This window comes from Mustela nigripes, chromosome 2, assembly GCF_022355385.1.
Source record: "Mustela nigripes isolate SB6536 chromosome 2, MUSNIG.SB6536, whole genome shotgun sequence".
Taxonomy (NCBI): Eukaryota; Metazoa; Chordata; class Mammalia; order Carnivora; family Mustelidae; genus Mustela; species Mustela nigripes.
In genome coordinates, this window is record NC_081558.1 from 163953240 (window position 1) to 163972763 (window position 19524).

The 19524-nt window shown below is 39.6% G+C and overlaps 1 protein-coding gene across 1 annotated transcript in view; it reads left to right on the forward strand.

Annotated features, from left to right (window-relative positions):
- The window catches only part of MYH15 (myosin heavy chain 15), a 150042-nt gene that overhangs the window by 83566 nt on the left and 46952 nt on the right, over window positions 1–19524 (forward strand). Inside the window, 4 exon segments of the mRNA XM_059388137.1 lie at window positions 939–1337; window positions 9928–10054; window positions 14701–14819; window positions 17685–17881. Coding sequence (XP_059244120.1) covers window positions 939–1337; window positions 9928–10054; window positions 14701–14819; window positions 17685–17881 — 842 coding nt within the window.

The window sequence follows — 19524 nt, forward strand, 5'->3', positions numbered from 1 at the left end:
TGTGGAAGTCATAAATTTTTTGGCACTTTTTCTGTCATAACTCCTCTACAGATCTGGTAGCCTACATCTTGGCATGATCTAGAAACCAGCATTCTCTAGCCGTGGTACTCTTACTCAAAGGAAAGGAAAACATATTCTAAAATAGATTCTATCTCTTTTCACCCCTATCCTAATGTATGCTTAATTATTAAAGGTGATGTTAATAAACATCAGTGGCTTCCCTGTACTACAATGATGCTGTAAAACTATTTGCCCTTACACAAAAAAGATTTTGGGCTCTGAGGGTTCTTATCACTAATTTCCTTTATCTAGTAATTTTGCCTCTAATGGTATCAGATTACTATTCGTGGTAGCAGTTTCCACTCCTCCACCAATTCTAATACGTTACTTCAGATCTCCTGGTACTTGAAATCACCTTGAAAGGAAGAAGCCAAGTAATCAAGTATGTCAGAACTGCGTGTAAAATTACATTGATGCCGTTTCTTATGATTGAGTTGCTTGGACTCAGATAGTCATTCTTTTCTTCAGATATTTGCCCAAGTTCCTAATAACTGAGTTTGGTAAACTAATTCTAGAGGAGTGAGGTATTGTATATAAAATTCATCATGTTAGTTTTTATTAAATCTCTTTAAATTTTTTTCTTGTTCCATGAAAAATGTTTCTTATTGCTTTAGAAAGTGCTCTTTACTATGGTTCCCTGTCCATGTATAGAATTTAATGAAGTTGCTCATCACCAAGGGCTGGGAGATCTGGAGGAACTGCCCATTTGAATTCTGGTTTTTGTACTGATTTGGGGAAAATAATTTAATTTCTGTGTATTCTATATTCTTTATAAAATGGGAACCCAGAGTGTTATGTAACTTTTCTTAGTGTTGAGAAATGTATAAAACTATAGTAAAGCTCTTAATATAAAATATGCTACAAGGGCTTTGTAAAAGTCAAAATTATTTATTGCTGCAGATACAGATACAGAACTCGAAGTTGAAAGGACCACTCGAGCCAAGGTGGAGAGGGAGAGAGCTGACCTCATCCAAGAACTGGAAGACTTGAATGAGAGGCTGGAGGAGGCAGGAGGCACCAGTTTGGCTCAGCTGGATATTACTAAGAAACAGGAAACAAAATTCCAGAAGCTTCGCAGAGACATGGAAGAGGCTACACTGTACTTCGAGGCAACTTCTGCCACTTTGAAGAAGAGACATGCAGACAGCCTGGCTGAGCTCCAGGGCCGGCTTGACAATTTCCAACAGGTCAAGCAGAAATTAGAAAAAGACAAGAGTGACTTGCAGCTAGAAGTGGAAGAGCTCTTGATGAATGTTGAGCAGATGACCAGAGCTAAGGTAAACATTCTTAAGTCTACCTTACAGACTTCAGAACATGAAAGTAGGTGGGGGAGAGGAAGGAAAAGAAAAAAATAAATGAGACTGATGACTTGAGGAGTGTCTTAATGGAAGCTATAGTTCTTCTGATTGAGTAGCTCAGGCTTAATCTCAGTGGACATTATTAAGGTCACGTGGTTATTACCTGAATGTAGTCTGACAGTAGCTTCTGGTTTTATTAGAGTTCCAGTCCATGATTCTTTTGGGTCTTTCTGGTGATGATATAAATAAGTAGACTGGAAAGTAAGACACTAGTTACGTGAGTGGTGCCTCTCTCTTGAAGAATGACATTGAGTTGGAAACACTCCTTGGAGGTGCCTCATACACTCTAGTGTTTGTCTCAATGAATGGTAGACACAAAGAGCTTTGCTAACAGGAGAGACCTTTTCCCCCTCATCTTTTCTGACATCTCTGTAACCAGCCAGCACTTAGAAGATGTGGTGAAACTTCCTTCTTTCTTCACTGCACCCATTAATCCATATAGCACAGGCTCTTATATCAAATGACTAGTATCAGTTCATAGGTAAAGGCCATCCTACTCTGGTATTTGAGAGAAGGCTTATGTTAGGTTAATCAGAACAAATACAGGCATACAACATTTTATTGAGCTTTGCTTTATTGTGCTTCACAGATAATGTGTTTTTTTTACAATTGAAGGCTTATGGCAGCCCTAAGTTGAGCAAGTCTATCAGTGCCATTTATCTTACAGCATTGTCTTACTCCATGTCTCTGTGCCACAGTTTGGTAATTCTCACAGCATTTCACACTTTTTCATTATATTTATTATGGCGATCTATGATCAGTGATCTTTGATGTTACTGTTGTTTGGCGGCACCAAGAACCATGTCCCCTATAAGAAGGCAGACTTAATCGATAAATGTGTGTGTTCTGACTGCTCCACCAACTGGCCATTCTCCTGTCTGTCTCCCTCTCCTTAGACCTCTCTATTCCCTGAGACGCAACAATATTGAAATTAGGTCAGTTAATAAGCTTAAAATGCCTTCTGAGTGTTTAAGTGAAAGGAAGAGTTGTACATCTCTCATTTGAAATCAAAAGCCTAAGATGATTAATCTTGGTGAGGAAGGCAGGTTGGAAGCCAGGACAGGCTTAAAGCTATCTAGGCTTCTTGTGCCAAATGGTTAGCTAAGTTGTGGATGCAAAGGAAAAATTCCTGAAGATTAAAAGTTCTACTCCAGTGAGCACATGAGTTATAAGCAAGTGAAAAAACCTTATTGCTGAGAATGAAGAAAGCTTTAGTGGTCTGGATAGGAGATCAAACCATCATTCCCTTAAGCTAAAAGCTAATCCAGAGCAAGGGCCTAACTCTCCAATTCTGTGAAGGCTGAGAGAGGTGAGGAAGCTGCAGAAGGTTCATTGTTGAGGTTTAAGGAAAGAAGCTCTCTCTAATATGAAGTGCCAGGTGAAGAAACGAGTGTCAATGTAGAAATTGAGCCTGGTGTTGGGTATTAAGGAGGCACGTATTGCGTGGGCACTGGGTGTGGTGATAAAGAATGAATCTTGGAACACCGGGGAAAAAAAAGAAATTGCAGCAAGTTTTCCAGAAGATCTAGCTTAGATAATTCATGAAGGTTGTTACACTAAACAGAGAAACTCAATGTAGACAGTCTTCTATTGGAAGTAGATGCCATCTAGAACTTTCCTAGCTAGAGAAGAGAAGGCAATGCCTGGCTTCAAAAGACAGGCTAATTCTCTTGTTAGGGGCTAAATTTGAAGCTAATGCTCATTCACCATTCTGAAAACCCAAAGACCTACAAGAATTGTGCTAAATCTACTTTGCCTATGCTATAAAAATGGAAAAATAAAGCCTGAATGACAGCACATATTTGAAGCCTGCTGTTGAGACTTATTGCTTGGAAAAGAAGATTCCTTTCAAAATATTACTACTCATTGACAATGCACCTGGTCACTGAAGAACTCTAATGAAGATATACAATAAGATTCATGTTTTCTTCATGCTTGCTAACAGCCATTCAGCAGCCCATGGATCAAGGAGTCATTCTGACTTTCAAATATCATGATTCAAGAAATACATTTTTTAAGTCTCTAGCTGCCGCAGATCCATCAAAAATCACTTATGGATCTAGGCAAAGTAAATTGAAAATCTTCTGGAAAGCATTCACCATTCTAGATTAAGAACATTCTACTTTAAGAACATTCATGATTTGTAGGAAGAGGTCTAAATATCAACATTAACAGGAGTTTTGAAGAAGTTGGTTCCAATCCTTCTAGATAACTTTGAGAGGTTACGACTCCACTGGAGGAAGTAACTGAAGATGTGGTGGAAATAGCAAGATAACTAGAATTAGAAGTGGAGCCTGAAGATGGTATCGAAGGTCCATAATCTTATGATACAACTTTAACAGGTAAGGAGTTGCTACTTATGGATGAACAGAGAAGTGGTTTCTGGAGGCAGAATCTACTCCTGGTGAAGATGCTGTGAAGACTATTGAAGTGGCAACAAAGGATTTAGAATATTACATAAACTTCATTGATAAAACAGCAGCAGGGTTTGATAAGATTGACTCCAATTTTGAAGGAAGTTCTACTGTGGGTAAAATGCAATCTAACAGCATCCATGCTACACAGAAATAATTTATGAAGGAAGAGTTAATTGATGTGTCAAAACTCACTGTTGTCCTATTTCAAGAAATTGCCACAGCTACCCCAACCTTCAGGAACCACCACCCTGATAAATCAGCAGCCATCAAGATTGAGCAAGATCCTCTACCAGCAAAAAGATTATGCTCGTAGAAAGCTCAGATGATGGCTAGCATATTTTAGCAATAAACCATTTTAAATTTTGGCATACACTTTTTTAAATAGGTAATGCTATTGCACAATTAATAGACTATAGTATAGAGTAAATACAACATTTATGAGCCCTAGGAAACCAAAAAATTCACTGACTCACTTTATTGTGATATTACCTTTATTGCATGGTTTGGCACTGAACCCGCAATATCTCCAAGGTATGCCTGTAGCCAGAGTCACATTCTCCTTGTGAGCAGAATTTGTAAAATTATCTGGAAAAGAGACAAACCAACAATAAAGCTCAACCTGCGAGGACCATAGCCAGAAAAATGTAACATTTCCTCAGAGAGACTAAGTGAATCCTAAAATATTTAGCATTAGTTCCCTTTAAAAACCTCATTCAGTAGGAAGAAACACAACCACCCTGCTTTTCCTTCTCTCTCTTTCTCTCCTCTATCCCTGCCACCCCACCCCCCAATTATCTCTGAATGTAAATTTAGGAAGGATTTAAGTCCTCTCTCCTCTGTCTCTTCTGTATTCTGCCTTTTATGTGGACTCATCCTTCTTTCTCTCGGCAGTGAAAGCCTTCTTTCTCCATGCCCTGTAGGCTTCATTTGCTTTCCTCAGCCCACATGATGCTCTAGAAGTCCTTACTCTTTATAATCTACTGTGCCTCTTGTTTATCCTCAGGAATTCTTCTGTTTCTGCACATCTTAGTAGGAAGTCATAGTCGTAAAACTGTTGATAGTTTCACTGTAAATCTGTACTAATTAGATATGAATTTCATACTTTCCAATTTCCCCTAGAATTTCATTGCTGCTCAGAAGTTCTTTTATTCTTCTAATTCACTGTTTTATTTTAAACAAAATCCTCCCTCAAATTCTAACCCTGACTTTCTAAATCCTTTCCAATAAATAGTAAGACCTAACTGATTAGGTCAAGACCCATTCAGTATAACTTCTCTCTTCACCTTATATTTTTCTTATATTCATCCATTTCTTGCTTTCTTGTCCCAAAGAATAAAATATTTTTCCACATGACCATTATTCACCTATTGCAAAAACAAACCAAAATAAAGAAAGACTCTTCCTCAGATACTGGGAGGAGGAAAGCAAAGTCTATCCATATCTGCCTCTGTCTCCTTGACCAAAGAGTATAGTTTCATTTATCTATTGCTATATAACAAATCATCCCCAAACCTTGCAGCTTGAAACAGCAATTTATTATCAACTCTCCAGTCTCAACTGGAGTCATCTGAGGGTTTATTCATTCTCATGTCCGGCTCTTGGGTTGGGACAACTAACTAAAACAGCTAGGGGCTAGTTGGAAATCTTTCTTGCCATATGGCTAGCGTGGGTTTCCTCACAGCATGGCAACCATGGGGGACTGAGCTTCTTACAAGGCAATTTAGGGCATAAGAGCAAGTACTACAAGAGACCAAGACAGAAGCTGCAACAATTCTAGTTAGGCAGACTTACAGTGCAGTGCAGTGATTAAGTTATAAGTCACAGGGTAGGGATCTATACAAAGGTGTGAGTACCAGAGGGTGTTGGTCATTAGGGGGGACCATCTTAGGAAGCTAGCTCCCACCAGCAAATATATATGCCTCACTACTTCCTCAATCCTATAACCCTTGTTGTGGGTTTTATTATCCCTGCTTTTCTTAGAAGTATTCTCTTAAGTTGTTCTTTCAAAGATCAGTAAAGTCTTCCTTTCCTCAAATTAGTGTGTCTAAAACCAAACTCATCACCTTCTCTTGAATCTGGTGTTTCTTCTGGACATTTCTGTCATTGGCACCCTGTTTCTTCCCATCACCCAGGCTCTAAGCCTGTAAATGATTATTTGTTTCCTCTCTTGTTTTTTGCTTTCCAATCAATTCTTACGGCAGGTCAATTCTTTACTGTCTTACAGTTTTCCATTCTATTCTCACATGTAGGTAGGACTTCCATTACCTTTTAACCAGACTATTGAAGTGGTTTCCTAAGTTATCTTTTTTGCTTCTAGTTTTTCTTTTTTTCAGTCTATCCTATACAGTATCTATATGAATATCTCTAAACATGGATTTATAGAATCATGTCCCCCTGCTTAACACTGAACTTTAAACTGCTGGTTTTCAAGGTACCCTTTGGCCTGTGACCAGACTCACTCTGCCCTGCCAATTTTAGATCCCACTACTTTTTTTCATGGGCCTTCTATTTCAGCCAACCTAGAATGTTTGCCCTCCATCAAATATCCTTTTTCCACCAATATGTCTTGTCCAAACTAAGCCCTTTCCTTGGAATGCTCAAGTTCAACTTTCCATATTAAAACTTCATCTGTTTCAGAAGTACTGTAGCACTTTTAGGATCCCTCTTGTACTACTGCATTATATAGTCTTTTAACTTTGCTTAAGTAGAAAACATCTCTAAGGCAAACAGTAGGTCTTATTTTACTCTTACTCACTACATGATATGCATAACCTGTATACTCAAGTACTAGCATTAACTTTTATATACGCCTCTCGGGAATTCTGTGGCTCATAGGTTCAGTGACTATCCAAGGCATACAATCATGGCAGAAATGGGCCTTGACGCCCAATCCTGTTTGTGTTGGTGGGTGGCCACATTCCACTGCTGCCGCAAATATTCCTCGGTGGTTTAAATTGATTCTGTTCACTCTCATAAGTGTATACATTATGCTGAAATTTTTTTTGAATTGTTTATTTCATCTTTTCCTGAATTATAATCCCAGGAATGCCAATCACTAAGTGATACAGTGGAAACTGAAGCATTTTCAAAAAGTATATTATGCTGACAGAGAAGCCCAGGGAAATTTAAAAGTTATAAGCAATCTCACAATTATCTTGATTATTTTGAATTCCCATTGGTTCCTGCATTTCTGGGAGATAGCATTTTTAGGCAGCATTTTAAGAATCAGCTTTAAGATGTACGCACATTATTCCATTAACCTCTTCTTTTTTGGTATGAAAATTTAGTGCCTATTCTTTATGCTTAAATTTGAATTTGTACCTTCAAGTTACAGCCTATTTGAATGATATGTCCCCATATAGGCTACCTTTAGATAACCGATTTCAATGTCTTTTGCAGCTCCTGCTTATAAAAAATACATTGTAAATTGAAAACGCTCTGCCAGTGGTTAACACTGCCCATGAAATACCTACCATATGAAGTAATGCCTAAAAACAGGTGTCTTTTCTGTCTGCCCAGGTGGCTGCCTACTCTGCAGATATACACAGCCCAGCTGGGCTTAACTGCATAGGAGTCTCTTAAAAACTGAGGGTTCTCTGGCTCCTTTGCTTGCCATTTCCACACCCCATTGACTAAGTAGTCTTCTAGAGCTCTGTGTTCTTTCACCCTCAGCAAACAGGTGCGTAGCATAGAATACTGAGGACCATAAGCAGAAGTGCCATTTCTCACACCTGGATGTGTTCTTCCTGTCCCAGTTAATGGGTCATTTGTGACCGGAGACAACATAAAATAAAGATGGTTCACATAGTTATCACATTTTTATCCAGTTTCCTCCAGTGCTCAGGATTCGTGACAGTATGAGTCAACTAGGATGTCAATGTAACATTCCTTTTGTCATTACTACTTCATATAACAGGCATTTAGAAATTTAGTATTTGGCTTTTTTTTTTTTTCCTTGCCTCCACACAGGCCGTTATCAGTGCAAATCCTAATTCCAGCATTCCCTAGCTGTATGAATTTGGACAAGGTGTTTAGCCTCTCTAACTCTGTTTTATAAATGGCAAAACATTTATCATTTGTAATGATAAACACTTTGTCATTATAAACATATCACTATAAAATGATAAACATTTTATAAATGAAATAACAGTCAATCTGAACTCTCAAAGGATATTTTGATGAAAAAAATGAGTGTGCCAACTTTGTCAAATTACTTTCAGGAGTGAGGGCAAACTATTCAACATTCAAAACATAATTAGCAGTTTCAGACCATCTACAGACTGTTACATTTATCACTACTCTAGCTTTTTTCCAGTAGCCAGTGGGGAGTGGATATTTGAGTGTGCCTGACATTTAGCCTAAGGGCTCTAACCTATGTGATGCTGATGACATTGTACAAGAAGCTGGCCATCCAATCTCTACCAACGTTAGTTGCACCATCACCAACAAGTGTGCATGTGCTATAGAACATCTTCAAACTTGACCTATATGACATTCCTCTTCAGCCTCCAAATAAGCATGCACCTGATGTGACTCTTCACTTGTTTGCTAATCAGTGGATAATATCTTGACCAAGTTAAAAGTAAATGTGGGGTGTTGGGCATTATAAGGAAAGCTTGAATATGACCTCTAAGTAAACTTTAGTGGGCATGTTAGCCAACCTCTCACTAAGGCAATAATTTGATTGTCTTCAACATTTATTAAGTAGCCTATTTTGTGTCAAGCACTGCACACTGCCTTGGGGATATAAGAAAATGTAATCTGGTCATTTTTCATTGGGAGGTTAGAATAGTCACTAGTGTAAGCTTGAAGAGAATAATCTTCAGCATAGAGCTGGCTCTAGCTGGAGGCCTCCAAGGTTTTTGCTGATTTAGGGGTTTTCCAGAGGACTAAACCTGGTATCTTTCAAAGACACCTGGTCCTTGGCCATTGTTACATCACCATAAATTAGGTAAACATTCAGACTGTTAGCCCACCACCAGATTTCACATGCCTCACCATTTTCTTGGAATGCCACTGGTGTGATCTTTTCTTTATTGTCTTGATTCTTCCTTTTCCTTAACACTCATTGTGAAAACAAAGATCTTATGGGACTGTTGTATGGAATTGAAATTTAATACACGTAAAGAGCAAAACCAACAGCTATCTGTGGAACAATGGATCTATAGCACCACCAATGTAATTTCTGATCTTATTAATAACAAGGATGAAAACTACAGCTGGGTAAAGGGGGTGCAGCCATTTTACGTCTGGCAGCTCTTGGTCCTGTTTAAGAATCTTGAGTCTCAAGGTCACTAGCATTAGCTCCAGGGTGTGGCAGAAATCTGATTGTTATCTTGGTTACTTAAGTCAGGTAGAAGTACAAAGGCCAAATGGCATATCCTTTCCTCCAAACGTGAAAAACGCATTGTGAGAAACTGGAGTTTAGAGTGGAAGGGTTAACTTAACAGGGTTCCCTTGAGACTGCAGCCTTAGTGATCCAGAGGTTGTAGTTGTTTCACAGTTCAAATGTCCATGATTAAACCATTGCAGTTCATATCTATCTACTTTCTTATATACTGCTTGGTCAGCCCTTTGGATTTTATTCCCCTTTCCCTTGGTCTTTCCCTCTCCTCTGCATGTCCCCAATTGTTTATTGAGCTTCTTATATGTGTTCGACACTCATCTAGGCGTTGATGGGTTATCTGTGATCAAGCAGAATCTCTACTTTCATGAAACCTATTCTAGTGGGAGAGTAAGATGGTTAAATATATAATATAATGTCAAGAAGTCATTTTGAACTATATAAGTATTGGGCATGTTTCCTTGTTCAAAAAAACAAAGAATTCTAGAGAGTGACCCAATACCCAGAGAGCTGGGTTTCTACATGAAACCTGTAGCCTGAGAAGTTTGGACCCTTAAAGGCCCAGACCTTGAGTTTATTGTGTTTTCTGAAGTTAGAAGATACAGTTTCCCAAATGTTAGCTGTGGTCTTCAGAGCAGAAGAGAGCACAAGGTTCCCAGGAACCACCCCCTCCCCACCCCCCATTTTATGCAGCTAATTCAGCATGGACTCCATGAACCATACCCAGACCTTTATTCTAAACTCGTAGGTGAACTCTGAGAAGCTCTGTAGTCTGTATGAAGAGTGCTTGAATGAAGCAAATGCAAAACTAGATGAAGTGACTCAGTTGGCAAATGACCTGAACGCACAGAAGACGAAGCTACGGAGTGAGAAGGGTAAGTAAACGTGCTGCTTCGGTTGTGAGTGAGCTCAGTCCCAGCAGCCTGGTGGAAGGACAACTGAGATGATCAATCGGTCACTGAAATGGAGTGAGAGTTTGAAGATTCTAGGGGAGGAATGCAGCCTCTGATTTAACCTTGTCCACTGATATGCCCTTGTCTGGTGAGGGTTACCTCTGTGCTGGTTTGGGAGGCTCTGCCCAGCTCTCCTTCATGAAGAAGAAAAGAAATATGCAGTTGGATGAAGGAACTGTCAAGATCAAAGAATGGCAGGGCGGTTCACACAGCCTACAAGACATGACTTTTTATAATGTCGACCTCATGGAAACAGGCATCTTTTTCTAATTTTCAGTAATAAACCCATACTTTTTTTTTAACACCCAGTGAAAGCCATAATCTGTACAATGGCCTACAAGGCCACGTAATTGGGCCCCTCATTATCTCTCTGACCTCTTCTTCTACTTTCCCTTCTTTCATTCTGCCTTGACTATGTTTTTAACACACCAGGCACACTCGCATTCTGGGGTCTTGCCCTAGCTTTTCCCTCTGCCTGGAATACTCTAATAATTCTCCAGAGACTTGAAGATGAGGGTTAATCAAACAGATATCTGGGGGATGTCAGTATAGGCCTTGTTGAGAAGGTGACGTTTGTTCTCAACCCATTTTCTCTCTGTGCCTTTTTAAAAATAGTTTTTAATACCTTCAAACAAACTACATTCTTGACATGATAAATGTGCATATTTGTCTATCTCCATCTGCAAGAATGTAAGCTTCCTCTAAGCTTTGTTTTATTCACTGATGTATGTCAGTCATCTAGAAGAATGCCCGCCACTTACTGGTGCTACACAAACATTTGATAAATGAAAAGTAGGAAAATGTCCCACAGTTTACTCTCTACTAATGATAATTTTTGTGTGTGTGTGTTTTTAACAATTTCTTTGGTTTTTTTTCTTTTTCAATTTGTCATAAGTTTTTTTTATTTTTATCTTTCATATTTAGTCATTTATAATGGCTGTTTCTAATCCATCAAGTAGAGGAACGATGGTTTACTTAACCTTACCTTGTAGCTTTAATTGTTTCTCTGCTATGAACAGCATGTGGCTAGATGTAATTACATTATTTTTAGGAGTATGTTTCCAGAGATCACATTCCTAGGTCAAAGAAAATAAACAATACTCTTGATGCCCAGAGGCACACACTTTAAAAAGAGAATAAAGATCATTTAGACTGTATGACATCCTTCTGTTGGTGGTTGCCTCTTTCTAGAGGCTAAATCTAGAATTAAAGCTAAATTAAAAAGGGCTGGCAAAAGTAACTATAAACCTAGAAACCCAAAAGAAAGTGTTTTTGGTTCTAGCAGGGGCACTGAACAGGACTCTAATAGCGGGGGCGGGTGGATGACACTTGGCCTTGTTACAAAACCCCCAGTTTGATTTTTGCCATTTAGGATGTAGTCTGTGGACGTCAGAGTCCAGTGATAAGACTGGAGAAAACCCATATGTCGGATCCTGAATGATGTGCTGTACAACATTGTTGTGATGGGCCCTGCCTACCTCCCCCTAGCCGTCGGCATTAATTTTCCACTCACTTTTTTGATGAGGAAATTAGTGGGTAAGTGAGTGAAGTAAAAGTGGGTGTGAGGTGATAATTCCGCTCGGAATGGAGGACCTTTTCTTCCTTCCTTTAATTCTTATTTCACCTTTTGGCTTTGTGTGAATTAAAATTTAAGTATATACCTATCCAAGCCTTCCCTCCCATCCCTGGGTCTACGCTTCAGATTTTTTGCTGCTTTTTTGCCACTACCATCAGTCTCGTGCCCTGCCCTGTCAACATATCACACTCCACTTTCCAAGCAAACCAGTGGTAAATGTGATGAAGTAAGCCATGTTAAGTGGGTCCCTGTTCTGTGAGATACGTGATATGTCAGTCTCAACCCCCTGGCGGATTGGCATTTCTTCAGACTCCTTTTCAGTACAACGCTGTCACCCAGAGATTTTTGTTTGGTCCACAGAATACCGGTGATCAGCAAGACCCTTGTAGGGGGCCTATGCGGTTAAAATGACTGCTTCTTAAGCTCTTTCGTGATTTGTATTGATGCTGCAGAAGCAGTGACAGTTAAAACTACTGAGGTCTCATCATGCATCAAGACAGTGGCACCACACTGTACTATTATTAATCATTATATTCACTGATATACTCATATACTCACAGTTTGAAAAAAAAAAAAAGTCAGTTTTAAGTAAGAATGTCCTTAATGAAGCAGTAAAAGTTAATTTTATTATATCTTGACCCCAAGTATATATCTTTTTAATATTCTCTCTGACAAAAGAGGAAGTATACATAAAGCACCACTGTATTTTTATGAAGGTTTAAAATTTTAATTCCAGCACAGTGAACATAGTGTTATATTTGTTTCAGGTGTGTAACACAGTGATTGAATGACTATACACTGCTCAGTGCTCACCCCAAGTGTGCTCTTAATCCGCTTCACCTATTTCACCCATCCCCCCCACCGACACCCCCTCTGAAGTATGATGTGTGATTAAGTTCTGAGCTGAGCTAGCAGGTTTCCTCAGGGAGCATCCTATCTACTTAAAAGGACGATTGACCAACAAACTATGTGTATTCTGATTCAGATATTTGGCAGATATTTTCTCAAAAGTGAACAAAGCAAGCCTGTCGCTTCAAGGAAAACAACTGACATTATCTGTTGCCAATAATAAAATTGAAGCTTTTAGGCAAAAATCATGTTTTTGGAAAACATGTATATGCCTTCATGAGCCTGATGCTCTCAATTGTTAAAGACTTTTTGGATGAGATCGGCAGTGATGTTAACAAACACACTGTTTTCAATGTTGTATGGAATATGTCAATATTTTAGAAGATCTGCGTAATTCAGTGAACACATATTTTTCAAATCACCACGTCATGATGTTATATAGTCATGTGTGGGTGAAAGATCCATTGAAAGTTTAAGCTAGACTCCTGAATTTTAAGGTAGCAGAGGATCATACTGCAACTAATCCTTGAGATATTTCTATTTGTTGAGTTTTGATATAGTATCAAATAACGGTCACAATTATCTGAAAAGACTATGAAAATTCATCTCCCTTTCCCCATGTATCTATGGTAGGCTAGATTCTTCACATACGTCATTAAAAACAGTGTATTACAGTAGATGGCATTCAGAGGCAAATATGAAAATCAAGCTTTTATTAAGCCAGAGATTTTTTAAAATGTAAAATAATGTCATTTTCTCACTAACTTTTTTGTACTTTTAGAAAATATAGTTTTTCCTCTTAAAAATGGTTGTTTAGGTAAACATGTTAACACATCATGAAGATTTTTATTATTATTTGAAAATGAATTAGTACAAATTTTAAATTTCTCTTTTAATTTCAAATATGCTATCTATTAAATATAAAATCCATGTAAACAAAATCTTTTTGGGGTCCCCAATAAATTTTAAGCATATGAAGTGTTTCTGAGACCAAAAAGTTTGAAAATAGCTGCTTTAGCCAAAACAGATGCTTTCTTATAATGCTAAGAGTTTTAGAACTTGTTTATAGCAAGAAATATAGGGATCACAGGTATGGTGGGCTATTAGTGTTGCACTAATTACACTATAGAAGCAACTGCCTTTGCCCAGGATTGGCTCAGTATTTGGTACCATTGCTAATAATCAAGGCATTGCTGTCCTATCATCAGCAAAAGAGACAGTGTAGACTACTGTATAATGAAAAGTTCCCCCATCATGGTCCTAGCCTCCACTATTTAATGACTATTTTTAATATTTATTTAGCAGCTAGTCTATAAAACACATTCACAGTAGTAAAAACAGATTAGTCACAAAACACATTCATTTAATTTCCATTAACAGTTTTTTAAAGATTTTTATTTACTTAGAGAGTGTGCAATTAGGGGCTATGGGTGAGAGGGAGAGGAAGAAAGAGAGGAGGGAATCTAAAGCAGACTTTGCAATGAACACAGAGCCTGACTCAGGGCTCAATCTCATGATCCTGAGATCATGAGTTGGACACTTAACCGACTGAGCCACCCAGGTGCCCTGACAATTTTTTATTGTTATCCTCATTTTACAGATGTGACAAAGAAGTTGTAATTCCCTAAAGATTATATAGACAGAAGTTGGTAGAGCCACATAAAAGAAGCAAGGGAGCATAACACAAAAGAATGTGCTCTTCAGGGTTAAAAAACTTCAGTAGAATCTGCCTCCACCACTTACTGGCTATGCACGTTGGTGTCTCAATCATACCCTAGTTAGTTGCTGTTTCCCCCTCTTTAAAGTGGGTAATATACTACGAACATGGTCAAGGAGTTATGGGATTTAAGATGGATAGTAGTGCCTGTTGCACAAAAAAGTTTCAATATATGGTAGCTAATATTACCTATTATTGACCCAAACTTACTGTTAAAAATCAGTTCTTTCTCAGGGCTCTTTTGTGCATCCCAGAACAGATCATTGCCATGGTTTTGCTGATGACTGAACTCTCAAACCCCTGTTCTATTAAAAATATGTGTTAGGAGTCACTGTGGTGTCCTTCGAGTGGACAGCTCGTGGGAGGAGGAGGTGGTGGATGGGGAGGCAGGCTAGGATGAACTCACTTTGTGAAATCTTTCTGTAGGAGAGTTCCTGAAGAGGTTGGAAGAAAAGAAAGCTCTGATAAACCAACTTTCCAGGGAAAAGAGCAACTTCACTGGGCAGATAGAAGCACTGAAAGGGCAACTGGAAGAGGAATCCAAAGTAATACATCTATTATTTTTCGCCAGTAGCTTGACTGTGTGTTTAAAAACAAACAAACAAACAAACAAATCATGCCTGATGGATGAGGCTCGATATCTCCTCCTATAAAAGAGAGGAAAATGCCCCGGAAGTTATGGGGGAAAAAAACATGGTGGACCTTGTATGTGCCAGGAAGGAACTTCATCACAGAAGGACTTTACTCAGTGATGCAAATTGCTTGTCTAGTTTGTCAAACTTTTTTTTTTTTTTAAGATTTTATTTACTTATTTATTTGACAGAGATAGTGAGAGAGAGACAGAGAGAGAAAGAGAAAGAGGGAGAGAGGGGCGCACACAAGCAGGGGTAGTAGCGGAGGAAGAGGGAGAAGCAGGCTCTTCATGGAGCAACGAGCCCAATATCGTGACCTGAGCCGAAGGCAGATGGTTAACTGCTGAACCACCCAGGCACCCCGTTTGTCAGATTTAGACACAGCAAGCAAACTGTGTATTTCCATTTTGCATTATTAAGTGAACAGGAAGTCAGCAAGGCTCTTTATGGATCTTTGATTCTGAATTGCACCAAGAAGTAGAATTAAAAAGAAGACCAGAATGAAACAAATGGGACTGGCTTAGTTCAAATTTAAGTTGTCGATAACCTATACATATCGGCCATATCTTCCCAAGAGGATATATAATGTTTCTAGCAGGTGACGCCAGTGAAAGTGGCCCTTTAAGGTGAAAATGGAGTGACTGAGGTGAGAGAGAAGTTCTCTGAACTCTGATATTTCAAGCTAATACCTGGTTCGTCTTGAAGGCACCTTGCTACTGGCGCCCCATAGCACCTCACTTGTACGTAATCTCCCTGCAAAGGCATCTCTTCTGAGGTACAGGTCATGAGACTGTAGATGTCTGTTCTCAGATATTTTATTTTATTCCCTCTATTCTCCTTATTTTCTACATTATATATGCATTTTTAAATGAATCCCATGGTTTGTGCATCAGACATTCTGCCAGATATGTCTCTCATGTTATCTCAATCTTCATAGAAGTCCTAGGAAAAAGGAAGAATTATATCTTTTTACATGAAGAAACCAAGGCTCTGAGAAGAAAAATAACATGTCCAGGGTCATACAGTTAGTAGTAGAGTGTGAAGGAATTGTTGCTGGTCATGAGATGACTTAATTTAGATTTTAGAAGATCTCTCTGGCTGACTTCCCAGTGGCTTCCAGCTGGCCTCAGAGGCCCCTCTGCTTAGCCTCCAGCCTCCTCCTGCGACCTTACGTCATACGTCTGCTTGCCTCATTTCCTCCCCTCCGGCTGCCCAGACCTCCTCTGGGCCTCTTATCCAAGTCACCATTACTCCTGCCAGAGGACTTTCATAGCTGCTATTTCTACTATGTACAAGCCCTTCCCTTCCCCAAGGCCCTTGGGCAATGATGTGAAGGAGTCAAACATCCTGTATTGTCATTCTGTTTTAGTTCCTTACTGCTGTTAGCATTAAAAAATTTTTTAATTTGTTTATATGTTCATTTTGTGTATCCTCTCACCCCTTTATGGCTCCTGAGGGCAAAGACTTTATCTTCATCTCACTTACTTCTATAAACACTAATGCCTTGAACAGGTGCTCAATGAATATATAAGAGGGGTAGGGTCACAATTTAAAGCCAAATTTATTGGCTTTCAAAGCCTGCGTCCTTCTCAGGGTCACTGTGTATTGTTGCTCCTCTTTCAAAGCTGCCCAAGGGTGTCTGGCTGAGGCTGCTGTTAACTAAGCCTTGTGCTCTCAGAGCTGCATCCACGGATTGAGAAGGTGCTTTTTTCTAATTTGCAGTAAGGACCTGTGAGGGCTCGGCCCAGACTCCAGTAGACTAGGTTCTTGCCACTAGACTAAGTTATCTTTTGGGAATGATGGCTCTAGGATAACCACACCACAGGTAAATGACAGAAATGTTCGCCAAACTCAGCTCTGCTGTCTAAAAACCACAGTAGCTGCTACGCTACCACAGGTGACTGTGTGAATTTAAGTTTATTTAAAACAAAACTAAAATTCAGTGACCACACATTGTACTAAGGCACATACTGAGTGTTCAATAGATATATGTGGCTATGGTTACCATATTGGATGGTCCATATATAAAATCTTTTCTTTTTTTAAAATAAGGATTGATTGATTGATCGAATGATTGATTGATTTGAAAAGAGAGAGTGCGCAAACATGAGCAGGAGGGGCAAAGGGAGAGGAAGAGAGACTCTCCAGCACACCCCATGCTGAGCAGGGAGCTTGACATGGAGCTCCATCTCACGGCCCTAAGATCATGACCTGAGCCAAAACCAAGAGCTGGACAGTTAACCGACTGTGGCACCCAGGTGCCCCTAAAATATTTTCATCTATAGAAAGTTCTATCAGATAGTGCTGTTCTAAAGTGACCAGAGATAGTGTTCAGAGATTTACATGTGAAATAAAAGATTTTTTCATCAATGAATGAAAAGCTGGACCAAGTCTCAGTGATGCTTTTTTAGTCCAAATAAGATCTCAATCTTAGATAGTGCTAACCATAAATCTTCCTGTCTAAATGATAGGGAATGTTTTTGCTACCTTTGTATTCCCCACTATTTCCAGAACCTGCCAGTTGCTGAAGCCCACATTGTCAGGCAGACATTTCCCTAAATAGAACACTGTTCCCTGTTGTAACAGCAGCAATTAGATACTTGATCCTTTCTCGTCCCAAATTCTTTCCTGGGTATTATCTTACTAGGTTCAGGTTCAGCTTGAATTTGTGGCAGGTTGTTATTAACCTTATCTAAAAAAAAAAAAAGATGTCACCTCCAAGCGCTTCGTTGTTAATGGTAGCGATGCCCTTTTTTAATGTGTGTTGCGTCTGTTAAGTCACAGAGCGCCCTGGCCCAGGCCCTGCAGTCGGCCAAGCATGACCGTGACCTTCTTCAAGAGCAGAATGAGGAAGAACAAGAGGCCAAGGCTGAGCTGCTCCAGGTTCTCTCCAAAGGCAATAGTGAAATGGTGCAGTGGAGAGTGAAGTATGTAGATGACATAGGCCAGAGGACTGAGGACTTGGAGGATGCCAAGTGAGTGGGGCAAGGCAGACCTGAATGCAGAGGGAGTTATACAGCAAAGGATGAGGAGAGTGACCTTGACGTAAAGGCCTCATGTAGACATTGAATGAATCGCCACCAAGTGTGTGAATAAGCCCAAGACCAAAGCTGAAGCAGCCCACTGCTGGCAAGGAGCACATGCTCTGGTGGGGCTAAAAAATAACAATTATAATAGAGTAATAAAGACTAGAAAGAGGTCCTGGTGAAAGAAAGGAGGCCCTTTCTAGAGCACGTCTTCATAGAAGACGTGACTTGGAGCTAGGATCTGAAAATGCGCTAGCCCTCAGAATCCTGTACTTCATTTGGAACATCAGAATAGTCGAGTCCAAGTGTGTACACGACATTAAAGTCTCTGGTCTACAATTTGGAGACTACAAAGTGCTCTGTGAAGATGGACAGAGATGGCTCAAAACATATCAGGATCTGTCATCACGCCTTAAGAGCTGCAAGTTTCTTTGAAAAGAAGTCACCCTCAGACCACCTCTCAGGTTAGAATATCAGTTTTATAGCCAGCACTCCATAAAGGCTTTAGAAGTCCTTCTCAGGAACTACAGGAGCTTGGGGCCTAGATAAATCAAGACCTGGTACCGGGGTGCAGAACTGAAGCATATTGTTCAGAGGTCAAAGGGCTGTGTCAGTTTGAGAGGAAGTGTCAAGCCAACCCCAGATTTCTAGTCATTAAAGCTTTACTCAAAAGAACATGTCCCTGGTTTGGCAGCTTAGCAAAACTGCAGGGCAGATCAATACCGTTCTCTTTAGTTTCAACCAAAACTATTGTTTTTCCGTTCTTCACCTAAATCTTTGAGAGACATGGCTGTGCATTTGCTCAGTAGTCACTGGGTCCTGTCCCTGGAGGGGTACCAAGTGATCCATCTCTGAAGCTGCAGTAACTTGAAAAGGGCTTTGGGATGACGGATACTAAGAATACCTGCAGTAGACGTTTGAAAAATGCCAGGCCACAGAAAAGTGGGGCTTTGAACTGAAATGGCTCCTCATATTGGAAATAGGGCACTTGCTTCTAAAGTAAGATTCTTTTCCCCCACTATGATGGAAGAATGCGGGTGAAGGTGCCACCAGTCACAGTGTTTGCAGGTTTCTTTGGGAGGGGTAGGAAGGGGGGAAAGCATCTAGACTACTTATGACCACATGGATTTGTTGAGCTAACAGACTGTTGTTCTGCAGCACATGACAGCTAAAGAGAAATAATGGACCACATGGTACTATCTGAATACCTCTTCTGCTTTCAACTTATTTTTTTTTTTTTTTTTTTTTTGAGGGAGAGAAAGAGAACTCGTGCGTGAGAGTTGCGGGTTAAGAGGACATGGGCAGAGGGAGAGAGAGAATCCTAAGCAGGCTGCACACCCAGCACAGAACCCTGCAGGGGACTTCATCTCCCCACCTTGAGATCATGACCTGAGTCGAAATCAAGAGTTGATTTCTTAACTGACAGAACCACCCACGTGACCAAAAACTTAATTGAATATCAAATAAATAAAATGTTGTCTATATCATATTTTCTTTGTGATTCATCCCAGGGAGGCAGAACTACCAAAAAAAAAAAAAAATCTAGGATTCTCTATATATATTTTTTAATTGGCTTCACAGGATGACTTAGT